Here is a 21525-nt window from a genome sequence, read left to right as displayed (position 1 = left end):
TTTCCGCCCTTTTGTGCCCACAAACCAAAGCAAGCAGATCTGAGTTACCTGCAGAAGCAACTCTGTCCTCCACCGCTCACCAATTCTAACTGTGCTTTGTGCACTTATGGCTAGTTAATTCTACATGCACCTTGTTGTCTTATTTATTAGTATACTGTATAAGTTTAATTAAGGCTGTAAATGCTGAGCCTGAAGGGAGCAAGAAAAAACTACTGGTACATAGCTGATACTTTTTCAGCAACAATGAAGACCATTTCTTTTCTCAACTTCCTTTTGTTTGGTAAGTGAATTCACAAATTTAGTACTTAAATTCTTTCATTGAATGATTTAATTTCATCTTTCATATCTTGTTACATGATCAATTTTGGCAGTTCCACTTACTGATGGAGCCATAATCAATGTAGAGGGATTCGAGGGGAGAAATGTCTCCTTTCAGTGCAAACACAAAATTGCATCGACCAGCAACAAGTATTTTTGCAAAGATCCATGTAAAGACGAAGGAGAAAAACTGGTTACTGTAGAACCTGGCAGAAGAGCAGAGTCAGGGAGGATTGCTCTGATGGACTCTGGGGATGGATCCTTCACCGTGACCTTCAGTCATCTCCAGCTGTCAGACTCACAGAAATACTGGTGTGCAGTGGATAGGCCTGGTTTGGACACATATACTGAAGTGCAGCTTGCAGTGAAGAAAAGTACGTATATTGTTCTATCACTTTTAAATAAAATGCACCAATACTCTTAATTTTACACATGTAAATTAATGGAGGGACAGCTCCTAGTTGGTAGTATAATGTGCATCTATGCATTCATTCTCTGAGGGGAATTATTTGCAAATCTCATTAAGTCAAATTTGTGTCATAATAGGACAGAGAAAAAATGTCAAACGTTTAATCTGAGAAATTGTGACTTAAGAAAAACTTTGCTTATTTTGACATTGATGGTGCCAACACATCTCAAAAAGGTTGGCACAGAACCACTGTGTAGCAGCCAGTTCTCTTTGAACAACAGTCTGCAAATGTTTGGGAAGTGAGAGGACCAGTTGCTGGATTTTTAGAAGAAGACCGTTGACCCATTCTTGTCTGAGACAGGACTTTAGCCTTTTCACAGTCTTTGGTCATGTTTGTCATATTTGTTACGCGATAATGTGTACAATACTTTTAATTGGTGAAAATTCCGGACTGCACGCAGTTGAGTTCAGTTGTTTTACTACAAAGCCATTTTGTTGAGCAGTGTATCAACATGAAAAACAAGATTAAAGTACAGTATGCTGATTATACTCATGATGGGCTTTTTAATGAAATACATTTATGGTTTTGTTTTGATTCATATTATGTTGAAAAGAGTGAAAAACCAACAATCTAAGTAACTCTTTCAATTCTCCTCCTTATACAGTTACAGCAACTATCATATCTGATGTTTCTTCTACATGGACATATCAAAATACCAACATAACACATTTTACAACTGGAACAGGAACCATGAAGCCTACAAACCTTTCAACAGGTATAATAAATATTTGACATAATTAAATTTCAGTCCACATAAAAATAAATCAAAGACAAACTTACATTAATTAATATTATATTTTGCCCTACAGTCTTAAACTTCACAGCTGAAGAGGAACTTAAAACCAACACAGGTAAAGTTCTGATTGACATGATGACTTAAAGACTTTGCATGAATAAGATTTTGAAATTCAACCTGTTTTCCTCAGGCACCACCATGTTTACTACTGCTGTGGGTTTAGCTTTGATTGCTCTCTTGCTACTGGCAGTATGCATCAGGAAGTCCAGAAAAACCTCAAAACATAAACTACAAGATTGCTGCAACAGCACAGACTTCAGCAATGAAAACCAAAGAGAGGTATGAGTTAGAAACTGGAGATAAGCCCTGAAAACAGTCTCTGAAGCCAATCGATATAAATCAAATGCATAATAAAAATGTTCTGGGTTGAATTTATAGAATTACAATGAGAGTAAATCATGACACATTATGGCACCTAGATTCTGTATTTTGTGAGAGCGCAAATAACTGATGTTAGATGGAAATAGTTTATTTGGCAAGCCCAGGTAATCATTTCCTGTCTTTAGCATTGCATGCATTTAAAAGGCATGCATTAGAACTGAAAGAAACTGTCAGTCTGGCTCTCTCCACAGATAAAACTAAATATAAGTGCATCACTGAAACACTGTTTAGCACGTTAGATCTCAGTTTAATTTGCTGTGCTGCAAATCAGTAGAGCAAATAGACACTGATCTGCAAACTGAGATCCTTAACCATCATTAGGCAGATTGAGGAAAAGTCCCACATCCTGTCCAAGTAACTGTCTAGCATAAACCCACTTCAAACTACACTTCACCTTTGGCTGGATTCATTTCAGAGTTTGAGTAATTATAGTTTTGAATTTTCTTACTACTTTTTATTTTTTATTTCATTTTGATTTTTGGTTTTTCTAAATTAGTTAAGTTTCTGTTAGTTTCCAGAGTTTTCTTATTTTAGTTTGATTTTTTTGTATTGTATTGAAAATGTTCTCTCTCTGCTCTGCCTAGACTCGTGGCTCTGGGACACAAAACCAGACAATGTTAGAAGATGTACGTATGTGTGAATAAATTATATAAGCCCCTTTTTTTTTGGCTAATTTATGCAACATACTTAATTTATTTAGTAATTTGTTTCATAATATATAAATAAGGATTCCATAAAGAAATATAAATGAACTTCTCAGTTGATGTAGAGCGCACATAGAGCATACATAGATAGAGCACTCACGAATGTGATTATTTTGTTTTTCTTTGTCACTTTTCAACAGGTCAGCTGTGAGTACAGTGACACTGACGACAGGACAAACCAATGTAAAAAGTCATCTCAGAGTTCTTCTGTCTCTACTCACCAACAAAGATCCCATTCAGATCCACCATCTGAATCTGAACCTGCAGCAACCAAATGCAGTGTACCCTCCCGTATCTATGAAACCATCTGTTTCCCCAGCCTTCCTGCAGATTCAGAATGTTCAACAACACAGCACCAAAATGTCTATGATAATAACTCTGGGATATATGTCAATACTTTGCCAGCTCTAGTGCCAAAAAACCCCAAACAGGTACTTGTCAAAAAGACAACTAAACCTAAGTCGTGCAAAAATATAGAGAGCTGTACCTACAAGGCATCTCCTTCTGTCTCCTGTGGATCAACCGCAAAGGAGCCAAAATCTCTTTGGTTTGGTTTAGATTTATCAGAAATTAATCAGACTTAATCTAAATTTGTGTGTTATTCATAAACATTCATGGACAAGTTAATTTCTCCAATTATGTGCACCATATTCTCCAGTTATGATTATTAACTTTTGCAGCTATCCTCAGTGTCTGCAGGTTTGCCCTCTCAGGCAGATTATCAGTCATAGTTAAATTGGACTGGTCCTTTCTGGGGATAGAATAAAATAGAATAGATTAGCCCTTTGTTGTCATTGTACATGTACAACGAAATTGTAGGTGCTCCACACCAACTGTGCTGGAATAAATATAAATAGTAGACAGAAGAAATACATAGCAAACAGGAGAAATATATATAATATAAGAGAAAGGCACACACTGGAGAACAGAATATTTGCAAAGTGCTCGGAGCTAGTGCATAGAAAATAAAACATTTGTTGACTATCTAATTGGCCCAGTGTGAGTCTGGAGGTGTGAGACCTGACTGACCTGAGGGGTGGGCGGGGTGCAAGGGGTCCCCTGTGATGGCCCTGGTTTTCCTGAGACAGGAGGATCTGGCGATGGTCTCCAGGGCTGGCAATGATTTTTTGCATGGTGTTAATTATCTTCTGCACAGCCTTTATCTTCTCGGCCCCCTGTAGTTTCTTTGGGGAAAAACCTGGGGGATCAGAAGTGTCTGGTCTTCAGTTATTGAACAAAATGAATTAAACAAAATAAACTCTTTCTATCTTGAAATGAAAAAAATCCAGTCTGAATTGTCCTTTAATGCTCGCTGAGACCCAAACATCAGTACTGCAAGGAAGTGTCAGTGTGCAGACCCTATTGTCTACTACCCAGTTAGGACTAATAGTGCATAAGGCTAAAATTCAAGAAATGGCTTGACTCAGTTCTTCAGAGATTTCATCCAGAATCTCATTTGTGCTGGGCCCGTCATAAGGGGTTCTCCAGAATCCTTTCTAGTAGTTAAAAAAAAAAAAAAACAATTACGATTTTATAACACAAATAACTCAGATGTTAGCGTCTTTGTGCTCAGAGTTTGGGCCCAGTATATTTTTCATCTTCCTCCAACACACACTTTAAACAATAGAGGGAAAGAGCTCAAAGACAGAGACAGAAAAAACTTCCTGTGGACAAGACCTAAGATATGACAGTCTCACAGACCTAAGGTTGTTGTAATGCAAAACAGTCTCACGGCGCCCCCGTGTGACAATAAAAAGCAATAGCTTTAAATGACGTAAATGGGTTTAGTAGCCCTGTGTTTCATATGCGTTACACATTATTTCTTGGAGGCCGTACCCTGTGTAACATATAGTTATATTTCTAGGTGCACATGCAGTTACGTTATGGCATAGGATTTCAGAAGGGGTTCCAATTACAGTGCATCTATGTCTCAGATTTAAAGACGCAGAAGAACCCTGTATATAATCTAAAGAGGGTGCTAAACATCTTTGCTATGATTGAAGCGTTCCACTTTCTTCTGACAGCCTTTGTAAAATGTAGCCTTAAAACAACCATTTAATTTCTGCTTGTCTGTCAGTTCATGTCACTCATTGTACTTACTAGACCCTAAAGAAACTACACAGAAGAGTGAAGTGACTTTTGTAGGCAGATTTATTTGCACTGTGATAAAAAAAACAACAACCCAGCTTCAGTGTAACATGCATGCAAGATCATACAGCATTTAACCAGTTGATCATTTTGTTATTGGATTATTCATAAGGAGTCAAAAAAATATTTTCTTTGGTGGCATTAAAACACATGTTCATTTTGTAAAGTGGCTTTGCTTTAATGTTTTAATATAAGTGTTTTGTTTTATACGAGACATGATTTTAGTATAGTGTTGTCTGTATGACATGTGTTTGCATATACATGCACACATGTATGTCTGCTAGAAAGTCTTGATTACTCGTTTTACAGGAAGGATGTTCTTGGTGATAGAAGTCAGGGGTAGACACTGACAGCTTTTAAACCACAAAACCATAACTCTAAAACACAATGACTCTTATGAGTAAACTGCCAACTATTGACCTGTCAGCCTTTGACTGACAGGTTTGAGATAGCACCTAAAAATATTCAAAATATATCTGTACTAATGAAAACCTCAGTATTTGGCTGTTTGTAAAAGGAGTGTAATTACAGAAGAAGAAAAAACATTTTGACAAACATTTCAAATTTCAAACCAGGACGATTGTTAACAGTTTAATATATATCTGTGAAATTGCTGTCTCAAAGAAAGCATTCAATTAAGTTTCCAAAATGTTAAACAATTGCTACAATTAAATTTATGATATTGTGTGAAATTATCCAACATGTCTGTAATTAAAAAAAAAAACAAAACAACGGAAAAAACGAAATCAAAAACTATTTTCATCTCCTCTCCTGCTCAGCCAGTGATTTTTCACTGCTTTTCTTTGCATAAGGAATAGAGTATAATAGAGTATTTTATATATATATATATATATATATATATATATATATATAGCTACTGACAATGTTCGTGAAACGGGTAAAAAGAAACTGTCATAAACGAGGTTGTGGGTTGTGTAGGTGTCATTTCCTCCCTTTGTGCCCACAAACCTTCAAAAGTCAGATTAACAGCAGACCTCCAGAAGCAGGTCTGGGTTGTAATGTGTAAATGTAGAGTCTAAGAGATCACTTAAAATAAAGAACTACGTACAAGTGTCAGTTTTTCAGCTACAATGAAGAAGACTTCTTTCCTCTACTGCCTTTTATATGGTAAGTGACTACACAAGTGTAGTAGTTTATGTCATTTAAATGTTTATTTTGATGTCTTGTATCTTATCACATCGCTTATTATTATTACTACATGACTTATTACATTATTGCTTCAATTTCAACAGTTACATTGATTGATGGAGTCATAATCAATGTAGAGGAATTTGAAGGGAGAAGTGTGTCCTTCCAGTGCTCACACACATATGCATGGAGCAACAACAAGTATTTCTGCAAAGATCCATGTAAAAGCACAGGAGACATACTGGTTACTGTAGAATCTGGACGAAGAGCAGAGTCAGGGAGGATTGCTCTGGTGGACTCTGATGGATTCTTCACTGTGACCTTCAGCAATCTTCAGTTGTCAGACTCACAGAAATACTGGTGTGCAGTGGAGCGGACTGGTTTCGATACATATGCTGAGGTACACCTAACAGTAAAGAAAGGTAGGTATACATGAATACGCTTAATTTTATATTTGTATTTACATTCATGCAGGTACAATTCCCAGTTTGTGGGTTAATGCAACTAAATAAATTTAACAACAAAGTTTTGTACAATTTTACCCACTCATACTGCACTATCATATTTCAATGTTTTGCTTTTATTACTACTTCTTCTACACAACAGTTATGAAAAAATGGCTTTTTGATTTCAGAGAAATAAACATAAATTTATTACAGCTAAGGTTTTATTATATATGATACTTAGAATTGCATTTATAAATGTTTATAATCCCGTGGTTCACAATAATTGTGGTAAATGGACCACTTCTTATATAACGCTTCTCAACCCGATCTCAACAATGATGGTCACCACCTATTTTTGTGAAAAAGAATTTCAGATTTGATTTGTCTGAACACATTAAACTTTGCCTCAGTGCATTTAAAAAGTAAAACTTTTACTCACAGAAGACGGTGGTATTTCTGGATCTTGTTCACATATGACTTCTTCTTTACAGGACAGAGCTTTAACCTGCACTTGTGGATTGCATTGTTAACTTTGTTCACAGACAATGATTTTGAGGCTCATGCAGTTAATTCCACAACAGAACCAATGCTGCTTTTAATTTAGTGCCAACTGAGGACCCAAACGTCATGGACATCCAGTACTGAGTATCAGGCTTATCTCTTATAAAGAATTTTACATATTCTCTGAATCTCTTGATCATTGTCACACCGAGGAAACTGGCACAGGTTCACCCATATTGGTGAACCTGTGCCCAACATCCCAGCTTTTTTGGAAGTGGTGTTGTATATGTTCTGACAAAGGTAAGTACAAATAGTATAAATACCTTGTAAATAACCACTCTCTTAAACAGCTGTTGCAACCGAGACAACTGTCATACCGGGAGTTGCCACATGGACAAACCAAAATACCAACACAACAAACTTCACAACCGGAACAGGAACCATGAAGCCTATAGAACTTTCAACAGGTATAAATACACATATCAGTCCTTATGAATGTGACTCACAGATAAACTTACATGAAGTAATACTTAATTCTTCCTACAGCCCTAAACTTCACAGCTGAAGAAGAACCTAAAATCAACAAAGGTAAAGTTTTGTTTGATATTAGCTTAGCTAATAGCTTATTGGCTTAAAGTGTTTACATGAACAAGATCTGATAATTGTCTTGTTTTCATCAGGTACCATCGTGTTTGCTACCGTTGGTGGTGTTGGTCTGATCTCCGTCTTGCTGCTGGCAGTATGTTTCCGGAAGTCCAGAAAAACCTCAAAACATAAACAATTAATTTGCTCCAAAGGTGTAGACCTCACCAGTGCAAACAAAAGAGAGGTATGAATCAGAAAACGGGGATCACTATGAAAGTAGTACGCAAATATAAAGAGGCAATATAAACTGAAGCACAAAACCATGTTCATGTTTGTAGTTAAAGGAGTATAATGTGAGTAAATCCTTCTGTGTTATATCAAAACACAACTAACATGCTGTTAGATGAAAAAATACTCTTACCACCCTCATGCATTTCTTTTACATGTAATGGTAGAAAAATATTCTTTATACTGCCTCTATCCACAGATAAACCTGTGCAACAACATCACTGAAGGGTATCATTCAATATTTTAGATCTCATGTTTTATTTTTGGTAGAGTTTCTTTAGCTTCTGCAGTATGCACTGATTAGCCAAAAATCAGTGTTAGGAAATGACTGACCCTGTCCAATGAATTGTTAAAAACGAGCTTAAAACATTCTTTGAACACACTTCAATCTGTTTTCTTTGGGACTGAGCTTGTTTGACAGAGTTACAGCTCTGGGTACCTCACTAGGGTGAGGTACGTAGATCAGCTTTGCTTAGACTGGTTACTCTGTAACACAGATCCAGATAATTGTAAATGTATGGATACTCACAGAAATCCATTTTTTTGTACTTAAATTAATAATCATTTAAAAATTGATTTTCTACACAAACCCAATAAATGCGGATCATATAAGAGCATGCTGATTTTTTTTCTTTTTCACTTGTCAACAGGGCAGCTGTGGTTATGATGACACTGACAAGACGAAAAAGGGTAGTAACAAGTCTCCTAAGAGTTCATCTGTCTCTGCTCACCAACAAAGAGCAGATCCTTTAACGTCTGATGCCACAGCGACCAAACGTAGTGTACTCGCTGATACCTATGAAAATATCACTTTATTCAAGCTTCCTGCAGGTTCAGGAGATTCACCCAAAGACGACCAAAATGACTATGAAAATAACTCTGGAATCTATATCAATACTTTGCCAGCTTTCATATTTGAAAGAACAGATGATGGTGCTTGTAGAAAAAAAGAAATAACTAAACCTAATACAAGCAAAAATACACTGAGTTTTGCAAACCGTTGTGTCTCCAGAGTCCCATGTGAAAAGCCCAGATCGCTTTGGTTTGGTTTAGATTTATCAGAAAAAAATAAGAATTAGTTTCATCTGATTTGTGATTTTGTAACATTTTGTGACATTTATGGAAAAGTGTGACTTCTTCACTAATCATCAACAACAGTCTTCACCAATATTAAAGATGTACACCAATTGTACTGTCAGTGTTTCCATTTCATGGCTGTCTCTGTCTGTGTTTTTGTCGTTTATACTTTGGTTTCATTTAACCCTGTAAGACCCAACCCATCACAAAATAGTGAAAAAAATTCAGAGTTTTTTGGGAACTGATATGTGTATTAACACTAACAAAATCTACATTTTTTTCTATATCATGTTGTTAATTATATATTTTCATTATATATTTATTATATTTTTTTTGTATCACATTTGATACATTGGGTGTTTTGGCAACTTTTTGTTGACAACAATGTTAATTTTAGACAAAAAAAAAAAAAAGAGTTTAGTACATAACATTTTGAAATTATTGCAAGTATTGATCATGTAGATGAGATAGAGGTCTCAGAAACTCATGTAGCAAATATGATACAAAGGGCATTATAGGGTTAAGAACAAGTCTAATAGCTTGTTGACTCAAAGCTAAAGTGTGAATTGACGCTGACATTTTTAACACGTCAGGGGAAATGTGCAACATTTCTAGTGGGTGAAAGTTAGTTAGTGTAGTATCTTGTGTGTGTTTGTGTGTGTTGGCATCTTCTGTTGTGGTTAATGTTACCTTATAGGCTGTTTGTTTGCAGACAGTGATAAATTGAAAATAAACTCAAAAATCCATCATATTCGGCTTCCAAACTGTATTATATCATTATTTTTCCACATGTAGGCCTACAAATGACTAATTTGAGTAGCCGGTACCAGTTTGAATAATTTGAGTACCAGTATATATGACGATAAGTGCTGGGTTAAACGCATTACCGTAAACACATTGCGTTATTGCATCATTGCTAAATGTAACAGCTAGATTCTGAACTTCAACAGGTAACAAAAGTATTGATGAGCAGTCAGGCCCTCTCCACTGGAGCTCCATTGATGATGATGGGCTTGTAGTCTCTGTGCTGACTCCTGCTGAAGTCCACCACCAGCTCCTTGGTCTTGCCGACATTCAGCTGGAGGTGGTTGTCCTGGCACCACGATGCCAGATTCTTCACTTCGTCCATGTAGGCCGCCTCATCGTTGTTGGAGATGGCACCCAACACCACTGTGTCGTCAGCAAACTTCACAATGGTGTTGGAGCCATGGGTGGCCACACAGTCTGTGTGTAGAGGGAGTAGAGCAGTGGCGAGAGGACACATCCCTGAGGTGCTCCTGTGTTGATGGTGATGCTGTTAGAGATGCATCTACCCACCCTCACCACCTGAGTTCTGCCAGTGAGGAAGTCCAACACCCATGCACACAGACGGCTGTTAAGTCCCAGATCCCTCAGCTTTGTGAACAGTCTGCAGGGCACTATTGTGTTAAACGCTGAACTATAATCAACAAACAGCATTCGCACATAGTTACCCTGTTTCTTGTCCACGTGGCTGAGAGTGGTGTGTAGGATGTGGGCGATGGCATCCTCTGTGGATCTGTTGGGTCGGTAGGCGAACTGCAGCGGATCTGTGGTGTCTGGGATGGAGGAGGAGATGATGTTCTTCAGCAGCCTCTCAAACACCTTCATTACTACCGAGGTCAGTGCAACTGGCCGGTAATCGTTCAGGGATGAGGGTTTGCTGTTCTTGGGCACAGGGATGATGGTGGATCTTTTGAAGCATGTGGGGACCACAGACTTCGCCAGGGACTCGTTGAAGATGTAAGTGAGCACACCTGCTAGCTGGTCAGCACAGCAGCGCAGCAGACAGCCGGTGATGCCGTCTGGCCCCGCCGCTTTCCTTGTGTTCACTCTCCTCAAAGCCGCTCGGACGTCATGCTCCGCGATGCTGGTCACTGGTCTCTCGTTTAGTTTAGTTTGGTTTGTATTCATCAGGAATTATTCAGAGCTATCAGGACATTTGTAAATGTTTTACTGACATTCAAGGACAACTAAATGTCTCCAATATGTGCAACACCTGGTTAACAAATTGTGAAATACTCCTTTGCAGGGTGATGACATAAGGGGAAGGATTTTGCAACATCTCTAGTGTGTGAACATTAGTCATTGTTATATTCTTTACATTTGTGACTGTGTTTATGAGCATATGCATGAATATTGTGGCTAAGATCTTTATTTAATTGCTAATGTTTGCTTGTCTCAATTCATTATGACATAGATTTGAATTTTGATGCCCACTAGTGGTGTTTTCGATAAACACACCAAACAGACAGCACTGCACACAGATCTATTGCAAGCATAAATATTGCAGGGCTCTAGACTAACTTTTTGCCATGGGCGTACCGGTACGCCTAACTTTAAAAAGTTAGGCGTACCGGCACAAAAGTTAGGTGCACACAAACTTTATAATAATTTATATAACATAATGTGTTTTTCTGGATACACTGTGCTTTTTCAGCATTCAAAGATTGATGACACCGTGTCAGAGCACTGGCTATGAATTTCAGAAGGATCAGGCCTTAACTTAACAGAAAAGTTAGCAATAGTTCTTTTCCTATTACAGCTACATCCACTTCTGTCGTGCCTAGGCTGCTCACTAGGGCTGGGTATCATCACTAATTTCTATAATCCATTCGGTTCCGGTTTTCAAAGTCCCGATTCGATTCAACTTAGCCTCAGACAGTCAGAAATATTATAATTCTGATCATTTATCAGTACTGACTTCATCAGAATTGTGAACATCACAGCAGATGCCTTTGTGTGAAAGTAACTGAGAATAAAACACAGAAAAACATGAAGGAGATTTTCCTGGTCTGGCTTTTTATAGCAGATAACCTTAAAAATATTCTACAATGTTCTGCATATAAAGTTTAAATTTCTTCAGTATTGAACAACAGAAAAAATAGGCTTTCTTGTCCGAGGTCATTTAAGTGAAAAAAAGAAAAAGACAGCAGCACTGTAAACAACGGTAGACTGGTGGGCAATAAGCGAATGAATAATACAGAAAACAGAGATTGGAGACGGGAAACTGTTCTTGAAGTACAGAGAGAGATAAAGAGAGAGCTAGCTGTGCATAAAGTGTGATTTTAATAGTCGTGGAAGCAAAACAGCAAAATTCATGACGACATTGATCAAATGTGAAGCGCAGTTTGCTGCTTCTTTTGCTGCTGGCTTGGTGAATTTTGGTTGGAGAGAGACAAAACCTGCAGCTCAGAATCAGCGCAAAAAGACGTAATCACAGCGCGGACCGGACGCATCAGAATCGCTAAGCTCCGACAGCGTGTCCGTCTACGGGCCGTCGGGTGAGAAAGCCGAGAAAGACAAAGTTGATTCTGATGCGTCGGGTCCGTTCTGTGTTTACGTCTTTGTGTGGAGTCCGTGTACCTGCTCTCATTTGCTGTTTGGTTGTTGTTGAACTGGTTTTGTGAGCTTTAATCTGAGAATCTGGCGTTTCTGGCAAAACACAGTTATATTTAAAAGTCGATTCAGGATTTAATGAATTGATATCGCTTTATTCAAGCTACTCACCTCCCACTTCCACCTGCACTTTCAACTGGACCACGGCCAATCAGAGAGGTCCCGCCCCTTACTATGTCTCATTGGTTTAGTCCACGATGGGGGCATAATGTGTGTCTGTTGTTGACCACAGGGAAGGTTACAGACTTTTTTTTTTTTTTTTTGCTACCCGAACAGTTGGTCGCACTCTAGAGCCCTGTATTGCAATACAGGGAGTGCAGAATTATTAGGCAAATGAGTATTTTGTCCACATCATCCTCTTCATGCATGTTGTCTTACTCCAAGCTGTATAGGCTCGAAAGCCTACTACCAATTAAGCATATTAGGTGATGTGCATCTCTGTAATGAGAAGGGGTGTGGTCTAATGACATCAACACCCCATATCAGGTGTGCATAATTATTAGGCAACGTCCTTTCCTTTGGCAAAATGGGTCAAAAGAAGGACTTGACAGGCTCAGAAAAGTCAAAAATAGTGAGATATCTTGCAGAGGGATGCAGCAGTCTCAAAATTGCAAAGCTTCTGAAGCGTGATCATCGACCAATCAAGCGTTTCATTCAAAATAGTCAACAGGGTCGCAAGAAGCGTGTGGAAAAACCAAGTTGCAAAATAACTGCCCATGAACTGAGAAAAGTCAAGCGTGCAGCTGCCAAGATGCCACTTGCCACCAGTTTGGCCATATTTCAGAGCTGCAACATCACTGGAGTGCCCAAAAGCACAAGGTGTGCAATACTCAGAGACATGGCCAAGGTAAGAAAGGCTGAAAGACGACCACCACTGAACAAGACACACAAGCTGAAACGTCAAGACTGGGCCAAGAAATATCTCAAGACTGGGCCAAGAAATATCTCAAGACTGGGCCAAGAAATATCTCAAGACTGGGCCAAGAAATATCTCAAGACTGGGCCAAGAAATATCTCAAGACTGATTTTTATAAGGTTTTATGGACTGATGAAATGAGAGTGAGTCTTGATGGGCCAGATGGATGGGCCCGTGGCTGGATTGGTAAAGGGCAGAGAGCTCCAGTCCGACTCAGATGCCAGCAAGGTGGAGGTGGAGTACTGGTTTGGGCTGGTATCATCAAAGATGAGCTTGTGGGGCCTTTTCGGGTTGAGGATGGAGTCAAGCTCAACTCCCAGTCCTACTGCCAGTTTCTGGAAGACACCTTCTTCAAGCAGTGGTACAGGAAGAAGTCTGCATCCTTCAAGAAAAACATGATTTTCATGCAGGACAATGCTCCATCACACGCGTCCAAGTACTCCACAGCGTGGCTGGCAAGAAAGGGTATAAAAGAAGAAAAGCTAATGACATGGCCTCCTTGTTCACCTGATCTGAACCCCATTGAGAACCTGTGGTCCATCATCAAATGTGAGATTTACAAGGAGGGAAAACAGTACACCTCTCTGAACAGTGTCTGGGAGGCTGTGGTTGCTGCTGCACGCAATGTTGATGGTGAACACATCAAAACACTGACAGAATCCATGGATGGCAGGCTTTTGAGTGTCCTTGCAAAGAAAGGTGGCTATATTGGTCGCTGATTTGTTTTTGTTTTGTTTTTGAATGTCAGAAATGTATATTTGTGAATGTGGAGATGTTATATTGGTTTCACTGGTAAAAATAAATAATTGAAATGGGTATATATTTGTTTTTTGTTAAGTTGCCTAATAATTATGCACAGTAATAGTCACCTGCACACACAGATATCCCCCTAAAATAGCTAAAACTAAAAACAAACTAAAAACTACTTCCAAAAACATTCAGCTTTGATATTAATGAGTTTTTTGGGTTCATTGAGAACATGGTTGTTGTTCAATAATAAAATTATTCCTCAAAAATACAACTTGCCTAATAATTCTGCACTCTCTGTATAACATTACACTGATGTGAACTATGCGATGAAGAACAAAGAAAGAAGGTCAGTTTAGACTTTTATTTACATGTAAAGTGTTAAAAAAAAACAAAAAAAGGCAACCATGTAGGAAAAGGAAAAAGAAAGTGAAAAAGTTTGGACACCCAAGAGATAGTTTAAAATGAGAAGGAAATCTGAATCAGAATACTTTAATAATCACTTAGGAAATTATGTGGTTTACAGTTGCTCCAAGACAGTAACAGACTAAACTAATTAAATAATATGATATATTACAAAGTTTACACATGTAAGAAATAGGACTAATATATACAAATCACTCAATTATAAATGTCAAGAATATTATAAAGGTGTAATATATACGATTGATATTTAACTCTAACCTGTGAAACTTTTGTCATTTGTTATTTTACTGTACAGCATGTGCAACGAGTGTAACTATTGCAATGTGTACTGTGTGCAGTGTATTAGATGGAGGAGTTGTGCCGAGAGCAGTGGCGTGTCTAGAAAATCTTTGTTGGGGGGGCCAGGTAGGGGCACAGATTTGGAGAAGGGTGGCAGATGTAATTGGCAGATAATGTTTAAAAAAAAAAAAATCTACCAACCGTTAACCATAATTCAATAACCCTGTAAACCTAATAACTGAATGCGCTTTTAACTCTTATTAGAATGAGATTTTAACCACTACGGTGCAAAGTTTTTAGATACTGCGTTGATAAAGTACGAGAGATACAATCAGTGCTCTGTCAGTGTTTATTATTATGTTAACTTTATCTGCCTATTTAAAAAAGGCAGATTAAAAAAAGAAGATCATCTTCTCACAAACTGGTGTTTGATTTTGAAACAGGAAAAAAGTGGGGAAACAAATGAAAAGACTAACATTTGAATAAAACCTGAAAGCAAGTAAATACTTTCTATGCTGCCTTATGATAAACTTCGGTAATATTGATGTATAAAGAACAACACTGAATGATGATGAAATACAGTCAGCTGGCATGGTGACACTGCCAGTATTAACCTGCAGGGCTGGACTGGGACAAAAAAATTGGGCATTTTCACTACAGACCAGCCCACCAGGTATTAAAGCCATAAAGCCTTTGAATGAAAACAAACGCTGTTGTGACAGTGATGTACACCGTCTTGTTGGTATATGTATGATTTCTATATATTTTACATCAGATAAAAACTTTGTTTGCAAGATTCAGATAATTATTTAATAAAAGCTAGATATTTGAAATGAGAATAAGAAAGAAAAGTATTTCTTTGTGCCCCCCTCTCCCTGTTAATGCCCTACCTGGCCCCCTGGCAAAACTTTGCTAGACCCGCCCCTGCATAGTTACCAGCTGTCAGCTACATAAAAAAAGGATCCTGGTGTTATTTGTCTCTCAGAAACAGTTCATAACTTCAACTCATTCATGTCACCTAAAAGGTAAACCTGTTTCTCCATCATCTGTTCATCTCTGATGATTCAGTAAGGACATCTCCTGGTTTCATCTTCATGTTTCCCTCTCACCACATATACAAACCGACATCATGACCAGCAGCTTTACAGCTGTGGCTCCAGCAAACATCAGCTGATACTAGAAATTAATATTAAATAAATTCTAACAACAGCTGATCACGCTTAAACGTGCTGCTGTTGTTTAGCGCGACATCTGCTGGTTTCCTCTTTCTGGCGCAAAGTGGGCGATAAACAAACAAGAGAGAAAAGCCGATCAGCTGATCATTGATCAGTTTCATGATTGAAGTAGCAACAGGAGAAGTAGCAACTGCGTCTCTTCTCAGCTCAATACGAAACGTGTAATATTTTCTCTGAATGAGGGACCTTTCCATTTTTTTAAGGAGCCGTTCGCAACTCTACTAATTAAACTTACGAATAAAATAAAGCTTACTATCAGTAACATCATAGCACCCACCCAGCTGTATAGAAACTCCGTTGTGCTAGCTAGTAGCAGTACGAGTTATTGTAACTGACTGTAAAAAGTCAGCACAACGAAAATAAACTCCACCTGAACTTGGTTTATATCTGACCCAGATAGACTGCAGGTCATAACTTCTTACCTGAAGTTCAGTTCACCTGACACTCGGACTGGCGGCTGCCTCGGGGCTCTCCTCCTGCCTCCCCTTCCCTCATCCACCTGCTGGCCTCTGTGGAAGCCCCGCCATAGCCACCACCAAACAACTGAGTTATTTTTACACATCGACCTGCATCTGGCCAATCCACCACCTCTCATTGTTCATGCCTTTACTAAAAAAAAATAAAAAATAAGTCACCAGGCATATGCCCGGTATGCCCGATGGCCAGTCCAGCTATGTTAACCTGCAACGAAATCTGCAGCTCCATACAGCAATGTTACAACTTAATTATATCTTATAACTCATAACTCTTATCTTAGCTCCCCTCAGTAGCATACTGTCTGAAATATTCGATGGCTGCAATAATTCTTTAAGTGTTATTTTTTCCTTGGTATTCTAATTTCACCGAAGTTTACTAAACTCAACAAACTTAATATTACTTACCGGGACATTTATTCTGTCCTCATTTTCTTTCACCGAAAAATTGTTTCCTACAGTGCCGTCTTTCGTGCTTGGCTCTCCTACCTTTGCTAACGTGATGCACATAGTGCAGAAGCCGATGCTGCATTCACTTACACTCGGATATCTGAGCTTCACTGTGAAAACATAATCGTACATTTGATATTTGATTGAATTTTATTGTTTTACCTTTGGGGTGACACCTGGGGTGGCCAGTCTGGTTGGGGGGGTGGCCTGTGCCCCCCCAGGCCACCCCACTGGACACGCCACTGGCAGAGAGATGGTTACAGACAAGAATGATTTCCTGTGTTGTTCAGTGGTGCTTTTTGGTAATCTCAGTCTCTTATTGAACGTGCTCCTGTGACTAGCCAGCACATCATGGAGTGGGTAGGAGATATTATCCAGCATTGTCCTTGTTTTGGGCAACATTTGCCTCTCAGATACCACCCTAAGGCAGTCCAGCTCCACAACATTACTGGCCTTGTGGATCAGTTTATTGAGTCTGTGGGCGTCTGCGACCCTCAACCTGCTGCCCCAGCATGTAACAGCATGGAGGATAGCACTGGCTATAACAGACTCGTAAAAAAATCCTGAACATTGTCCAACAGATGTTGAAAGACCTCGGCTGCCTCCGAAAATAGAGACCACTCTGGCACTTCCTGTATAGTGCAGTGGTGTTTATAACCCAGTCCAGTAGTGGTCTTCCTGTTAGGTAATCAACAATCAGGGACACAAGAGAGGCATCCACCTGCATCGATGTCAGCTTATCACCCAGAAGGGTTGGCCTGATGCTATTGAATGCACTGGAAAAAAAAATCAAAAAAACATAACCCTCATAGTGTTCGTTGGCTGGTCCAGATGGGCGTAGACACGACTGAGCCTGCCTGTGTTACACAACAAATTCACCTGTAGCTAAATTCTACATACGTCATTTTTAAACATGTTAAAATGAAAGAAGTGTTCATTTGGGGTAGGGCTGCATTGGTGGGACATGATGTTACTGCCGGTGTGGCCAAGATGACTACAGAACAATTTAGAGTGAAACAAAGTTCAATGAAAATAATTTTGTATTTGTTGCATACTTGGACATAGACAGCTTTAACTCACTGTCTGTTATGTGAAGGCTGTGTGCAGACAGGAGTGGTAGTAGGTAGTGATGTGACGTTCTGTATCGAGGCTTCGAAGCTTGTGTCGAGTAATTGAGGGAGCGTTTCCGCGATGCGCGTATCGAGGCTTGCTTCATTTATGGGAGGAGCTGAAAATGATGACGTCCGAAGCCTCGCTGCCTGGCTGTACCACGTGACTGGTTCATGAAGTGGTTCGAACTTTGCCGCGAGATATGACAGCGATATAAACCCCTCAGACTTCATTCAAAAATGTGGGTGTTTGATGGAGAGTTGCAATTAGTGAGAGTTTGGAGACAGTTTGGAGACCGTTTGGAGGTTTATGAGAGTGAGGAGAGAAAGTCAGGAGAGAATGGAGCCAGCTAAGAAGAGGAGGATGTCCTCCCCTGTGTGGGAACATTTTGATCTTATTCCTCCCAACAAGGTATGTAAATTTCTACAGAAGATGTATTTTCATAATACTGATGGTGCAATACAATTTATGTTAAGCTGTCTTGACTTTTGTACAAGGTGAAGTGTTTGCTATGTGCCAGGGAGCTGGGATATAACGACACCTCATCCATGCTTAGGCACTACAGAGCTTTGCATGAGAATAAGGGGAACACCGATTGTGGAGCAAGACCAGGTGAGCCATCAAATGCCATGATAATATAGCATGCAGTAATGTTACTAAATGATATAACAATATTATACAACTGTTATAAGTTACGTGTGGGATATTTATATTTGTGCTTTGTCTTTATTGTCTTTCCTCAGGAGAACAATCTCAAATAGATGAAGATCTGGTTAGAATGGTGATTGAGGACTCCCAGCCATTTAGCATTGTGGAGGACAAAGGATTCAAAAGATTTGTTAAATCATTAAATCCTAGCTATGTTCTCCCCACTAAAAAGGTCATAAAAGCAGTGAAAATGTAGTTTTTACAGAATAAAATGTGAACAGGCAGGACTGTCCATACCTCAACGTTACAAAAGCACAACCACTGTCCACACCCCAACCACACCTCACAGTAAATGATCATTTCCATTTTAAGCATTTCCAAATAATCATTTTCCATACTGCCAGTATAAATATACACAGTATACTGCCATCACTACAATATACATGTTTTACACGCTCCTTTTGTTGTTGACATTTACAGGCTGTATGCAAAAGGCCACACTCTTCAAATTCATGCCAACTAATATTTTTACGTCCAGTAGGTGTCCTACTAGAGCAAATGAAGCTTCAAGAAGGTTTGCGCTGGGATGAACCAAGTGGATGAAAAGCTTCAGTGCTTCATGAAGCTTCATCTGCCCATCACTAGTAGTAGGAGGACCCAAGGTGCAGACACTCTGAGGTAAAACTTGAACTCAAATGTAACACAACTAGATATATCAAAATAAACTTACACAGGAAGACTGACAGAACACACAGCATGGCATAAGGGTAGATCACAACACGGACACAGAGAAACACAGGGCTTAAATACACAGAGGGAGCAATCAGGGAATGGGTAACAGGAGGGAAACACAGCTGGGGCAAATCAGGCCTAACGAAACAGGGGAAGCAAAACCAGATACATTAACATCAGACATGGACCTTCAAAATAAAACAGGAAACAACACAGACTGAACTAAAGACACAGACTCACACGCAGGCACTGCAACAGAGGGAACCGAGACGTAAACCATAAGACAGAACACAGACAAAGAAACCAAAGACTAGAAATGATAAATAATATAATAAACTCAAACCTCTGGGTCAACGACCCAGGCATCCTAACACTGTCTGATGATAAGATTGACCACACTCAGACAGAAGCGGACCCAAGCAGATGGAGAAACTGTAACATGACCATAAACTTTATTCCCTTTTTGTGGGTAATGATTAATAAAAACTGTGAAGTCTGGGTCATTGTTTTTTTAATAATAAAGGAAGAAAAAAAAGAAAAAAAATCTGTGACTTTATTCCAATGCGTTCAATTGAAACTGGCAGAGATATGCAGGTTGGTTATTATAGACATAAAGACATTAATGTACACTAACACCACAGTTTTTTACCACTCGATCGAATCATATCACTAGTTTCTGAAGGTCCAAAAAGAGCTCAAAATAGCAAGGGTTATGTGAGTGTCCCATTCTTATGTTTAATCATTTAAAATGATTAATGTCTGTTTTGCCAATGTCTGTTTTGCCAATGTCTGTTTTGAGAGTTAAGGTTGAGGTCAAACTAGTATTATTTATTATTTATCCTAGGATGAACAAAAAGCAGATGTTGCATCTGCTCTGGCTGCAGTGGGGCTGCAGGCTTTTGAAGCAGAGGTTGCTCTGGAGCTAACAACATCTCTGAATATGGTGCCATTACCATGTACTGGATCTTCAAATTCTTGACAAAAAAAACCACTTTAGTTTCTTCATGTCCTGAGAACAGGGGACAGCTGTGGAGCGTGTGAGCAGCTTCAAATTCCTGGGAGTCCACATCTCCGAGGATCTCACCTGGACGACCAACTGCTCCAAGCTGGTCAAGAAGGCTCACCAGCGCCTCTTCTTCTTGAGGACTCTGAGGAAGAACCACCTGTCCTCAGACATCCTGGTGAACTTCTATCGTTGCACCATCGAGAGCATCCTGACCAACTGTAAAACAGTCTGGTACGGGAACTGCTCTGCCTCGGACCGGAAGGCGTTGCAGAGGGTCGTGAAAACTGCCCAGCGCATCGCCGGAGCACCACTTCCTGCCATAAAAGACATCTACAGGAAGCGGTGTCTGAAAAGGGCTGGGAAAATCATCAAAGACCCCAGTCACCCATCACATGGACTCCTCACCCTCCTGCCCTCTGGGAGGCGCCACAGGAGCCTCCGGACTAAGACCACCAGGTACCGGAACAGCTTCTTCCCCACAGCTGTCAGACTCCTGAACTCTGCCTCCTGACATCTGACCCACGTTAAACTCATGGACTGAACATACACACACCCACAATGGACAACTGTACCCTCAAACACACAATAATAACATGGACTGAACCACCACTCACAACCACTAGCACTTTATATAGCCTCTGTAGAAACTATCTACACCCTCACTTATCTTAACTGCACTACTGTATAGCTCTGTGTAAATAATCATTCTGTACATTCGATAATCTTTAATCCTACAACTGTTTACAACTTGCATAGTTCCCATTTCTGTATAGCTGTATATCTCAGATTCTGTAAAGTTATTTATTTCATATTCTGTATAGTTTTTCATATTTATATCCTGTTCATAGCCTGTACATAGCTTGTACTCACTACAGCCTGTACATACTTATAGTTATAGAATATTCACAACATACTTCATACCGTGTACATTATAACATACCATAATAGACCCATTTCTGTAATATACTCACATATCTATATTATTGCTAATATATATTGTAATATATCTATATCACTAAAGCACTTCTGGATGGATGCAAACTGCATTTCGTTGCCCTGTACCTGTGCATGTGCAATGACAATAAAGTTGAATTCTATTCTATTCTATTCTATTTCTTTTCTTCTTTGTGTTTTATGAAACTATTTGAATATAATTCTCCATATAATTCATACTTTTCCACATTTTTGTATTTGATATTTTTTTATATTATAAAAAAGACACA

General features: G+C 39.1%; 2 protein-coding genes across 2 annotated transcripts; both read left to right on the top strand.

The window, feature by feature from the left end:
- Positions 1–4850, top strand: LOC120717073. Its single transcript, XM_040004903.1, has 7 exons — positions 1–280; positions 372–692; positions 1393–1503; positions 1598–1639; positions 1715–1863; positions 2550–2591; positions 2810–4850. Exons 1-7 carry the CDS (start codon positions 181–183, stop codon positions 3251–3253), a joined length of 1209 nt encoding a protein of 402 aa, XP_039860837.1. The 5' UTR covers positions 1–180; the 3' UTR covers positions 3254–4850.
- Positions 4851–5811: 961 nt separating this feature from the next.
- LOC120717074 lies at positions 5812–8962 on the top strand. Its single transcript, XM_040004904.1, has 6 exons — positions 5812–5945; positions 6071–6388; positions 7264–7380; positions 7460–7501; positions 7594–7742; positions 8437–8962. The coding sequence occupies exons 1-6, from the start codon at positions 5909–5911 to the stop codon at positions 8863–8865; spliced, it is 1092 nt and encodes a 363-aa protein (XP_039860838.1). The 5' UTR covers positions 5812–5908; the 3' UTR covers positions 8866–8962.
- Positions 8963–21525: the final 12563 nt, after the last annotated feature.

The sequence above is a fragment of the Simochromis diagramma genome, unplaced genomic scaffold, assembly GCF_900408965.1.
Source record: "Simochromis diagramma unplaced genomic scaffold, fSimDia1.1 OVJJ01000487.1, whole genome shotgun sequence".
Classification (NCBI taxonomy): Eukaryota; Metazoa; Chordata; class Actinopteri; order Cichliformes; family Cichlidae; genus Simochromis; species Simochromis diagramma.
The sequence above is the reverse complement of the archived record's forward strand: the minus strand, read 5'-3'. Positions and strand labels throughout refer to the sequence as shown.

Excerpts from the sequence above, each read along its gene's own strand:
- LOC120717073 (XM_040004903.1), top strand. The coding sequence starts at position 181 with ATGCTGAGCCTGAAGGGAGCAAGAAAAAACTACTGGTACATAGCTGAT. Across the intron at positions 281-371 it reads TCTCAACTTCCTTTTGTTTG|TTCCACTTACTGATGGAGCC; the intron begins GTAAGTGAATTC and ends CAATTTTGGCAG. Across the intron at positions 1,864-2,549 it reads GCAATGAAAACCAAAGAGAG|ACTCGTGGCTCTGGGACACA; the intron begins GTATGAGTTAGA and ends TGCTCTGCCTAG.
- LOC120717074 (XM_040004904.1), top strand. The coding sequence starts at position 5,909 with ATGAAGAAGACTTCTTTCCTCTACTGCCTTTTATATG. Across the intron at positions 5,946-6,070 it reads CCTCTACTGCCTTTTATATG|TTACATTGATTGATGGAGTC; the intron begins GTAAGTGACTAC and ends CAATTTCAACAG. Across the intron at positions 7,743-8,436 it reads CCAGTGCAAACAAAAGAGAG|GGCAGCTGTGGTTATGATGA; the intron begins GTATGAATCAGA and ends ACTTGTCAACAG.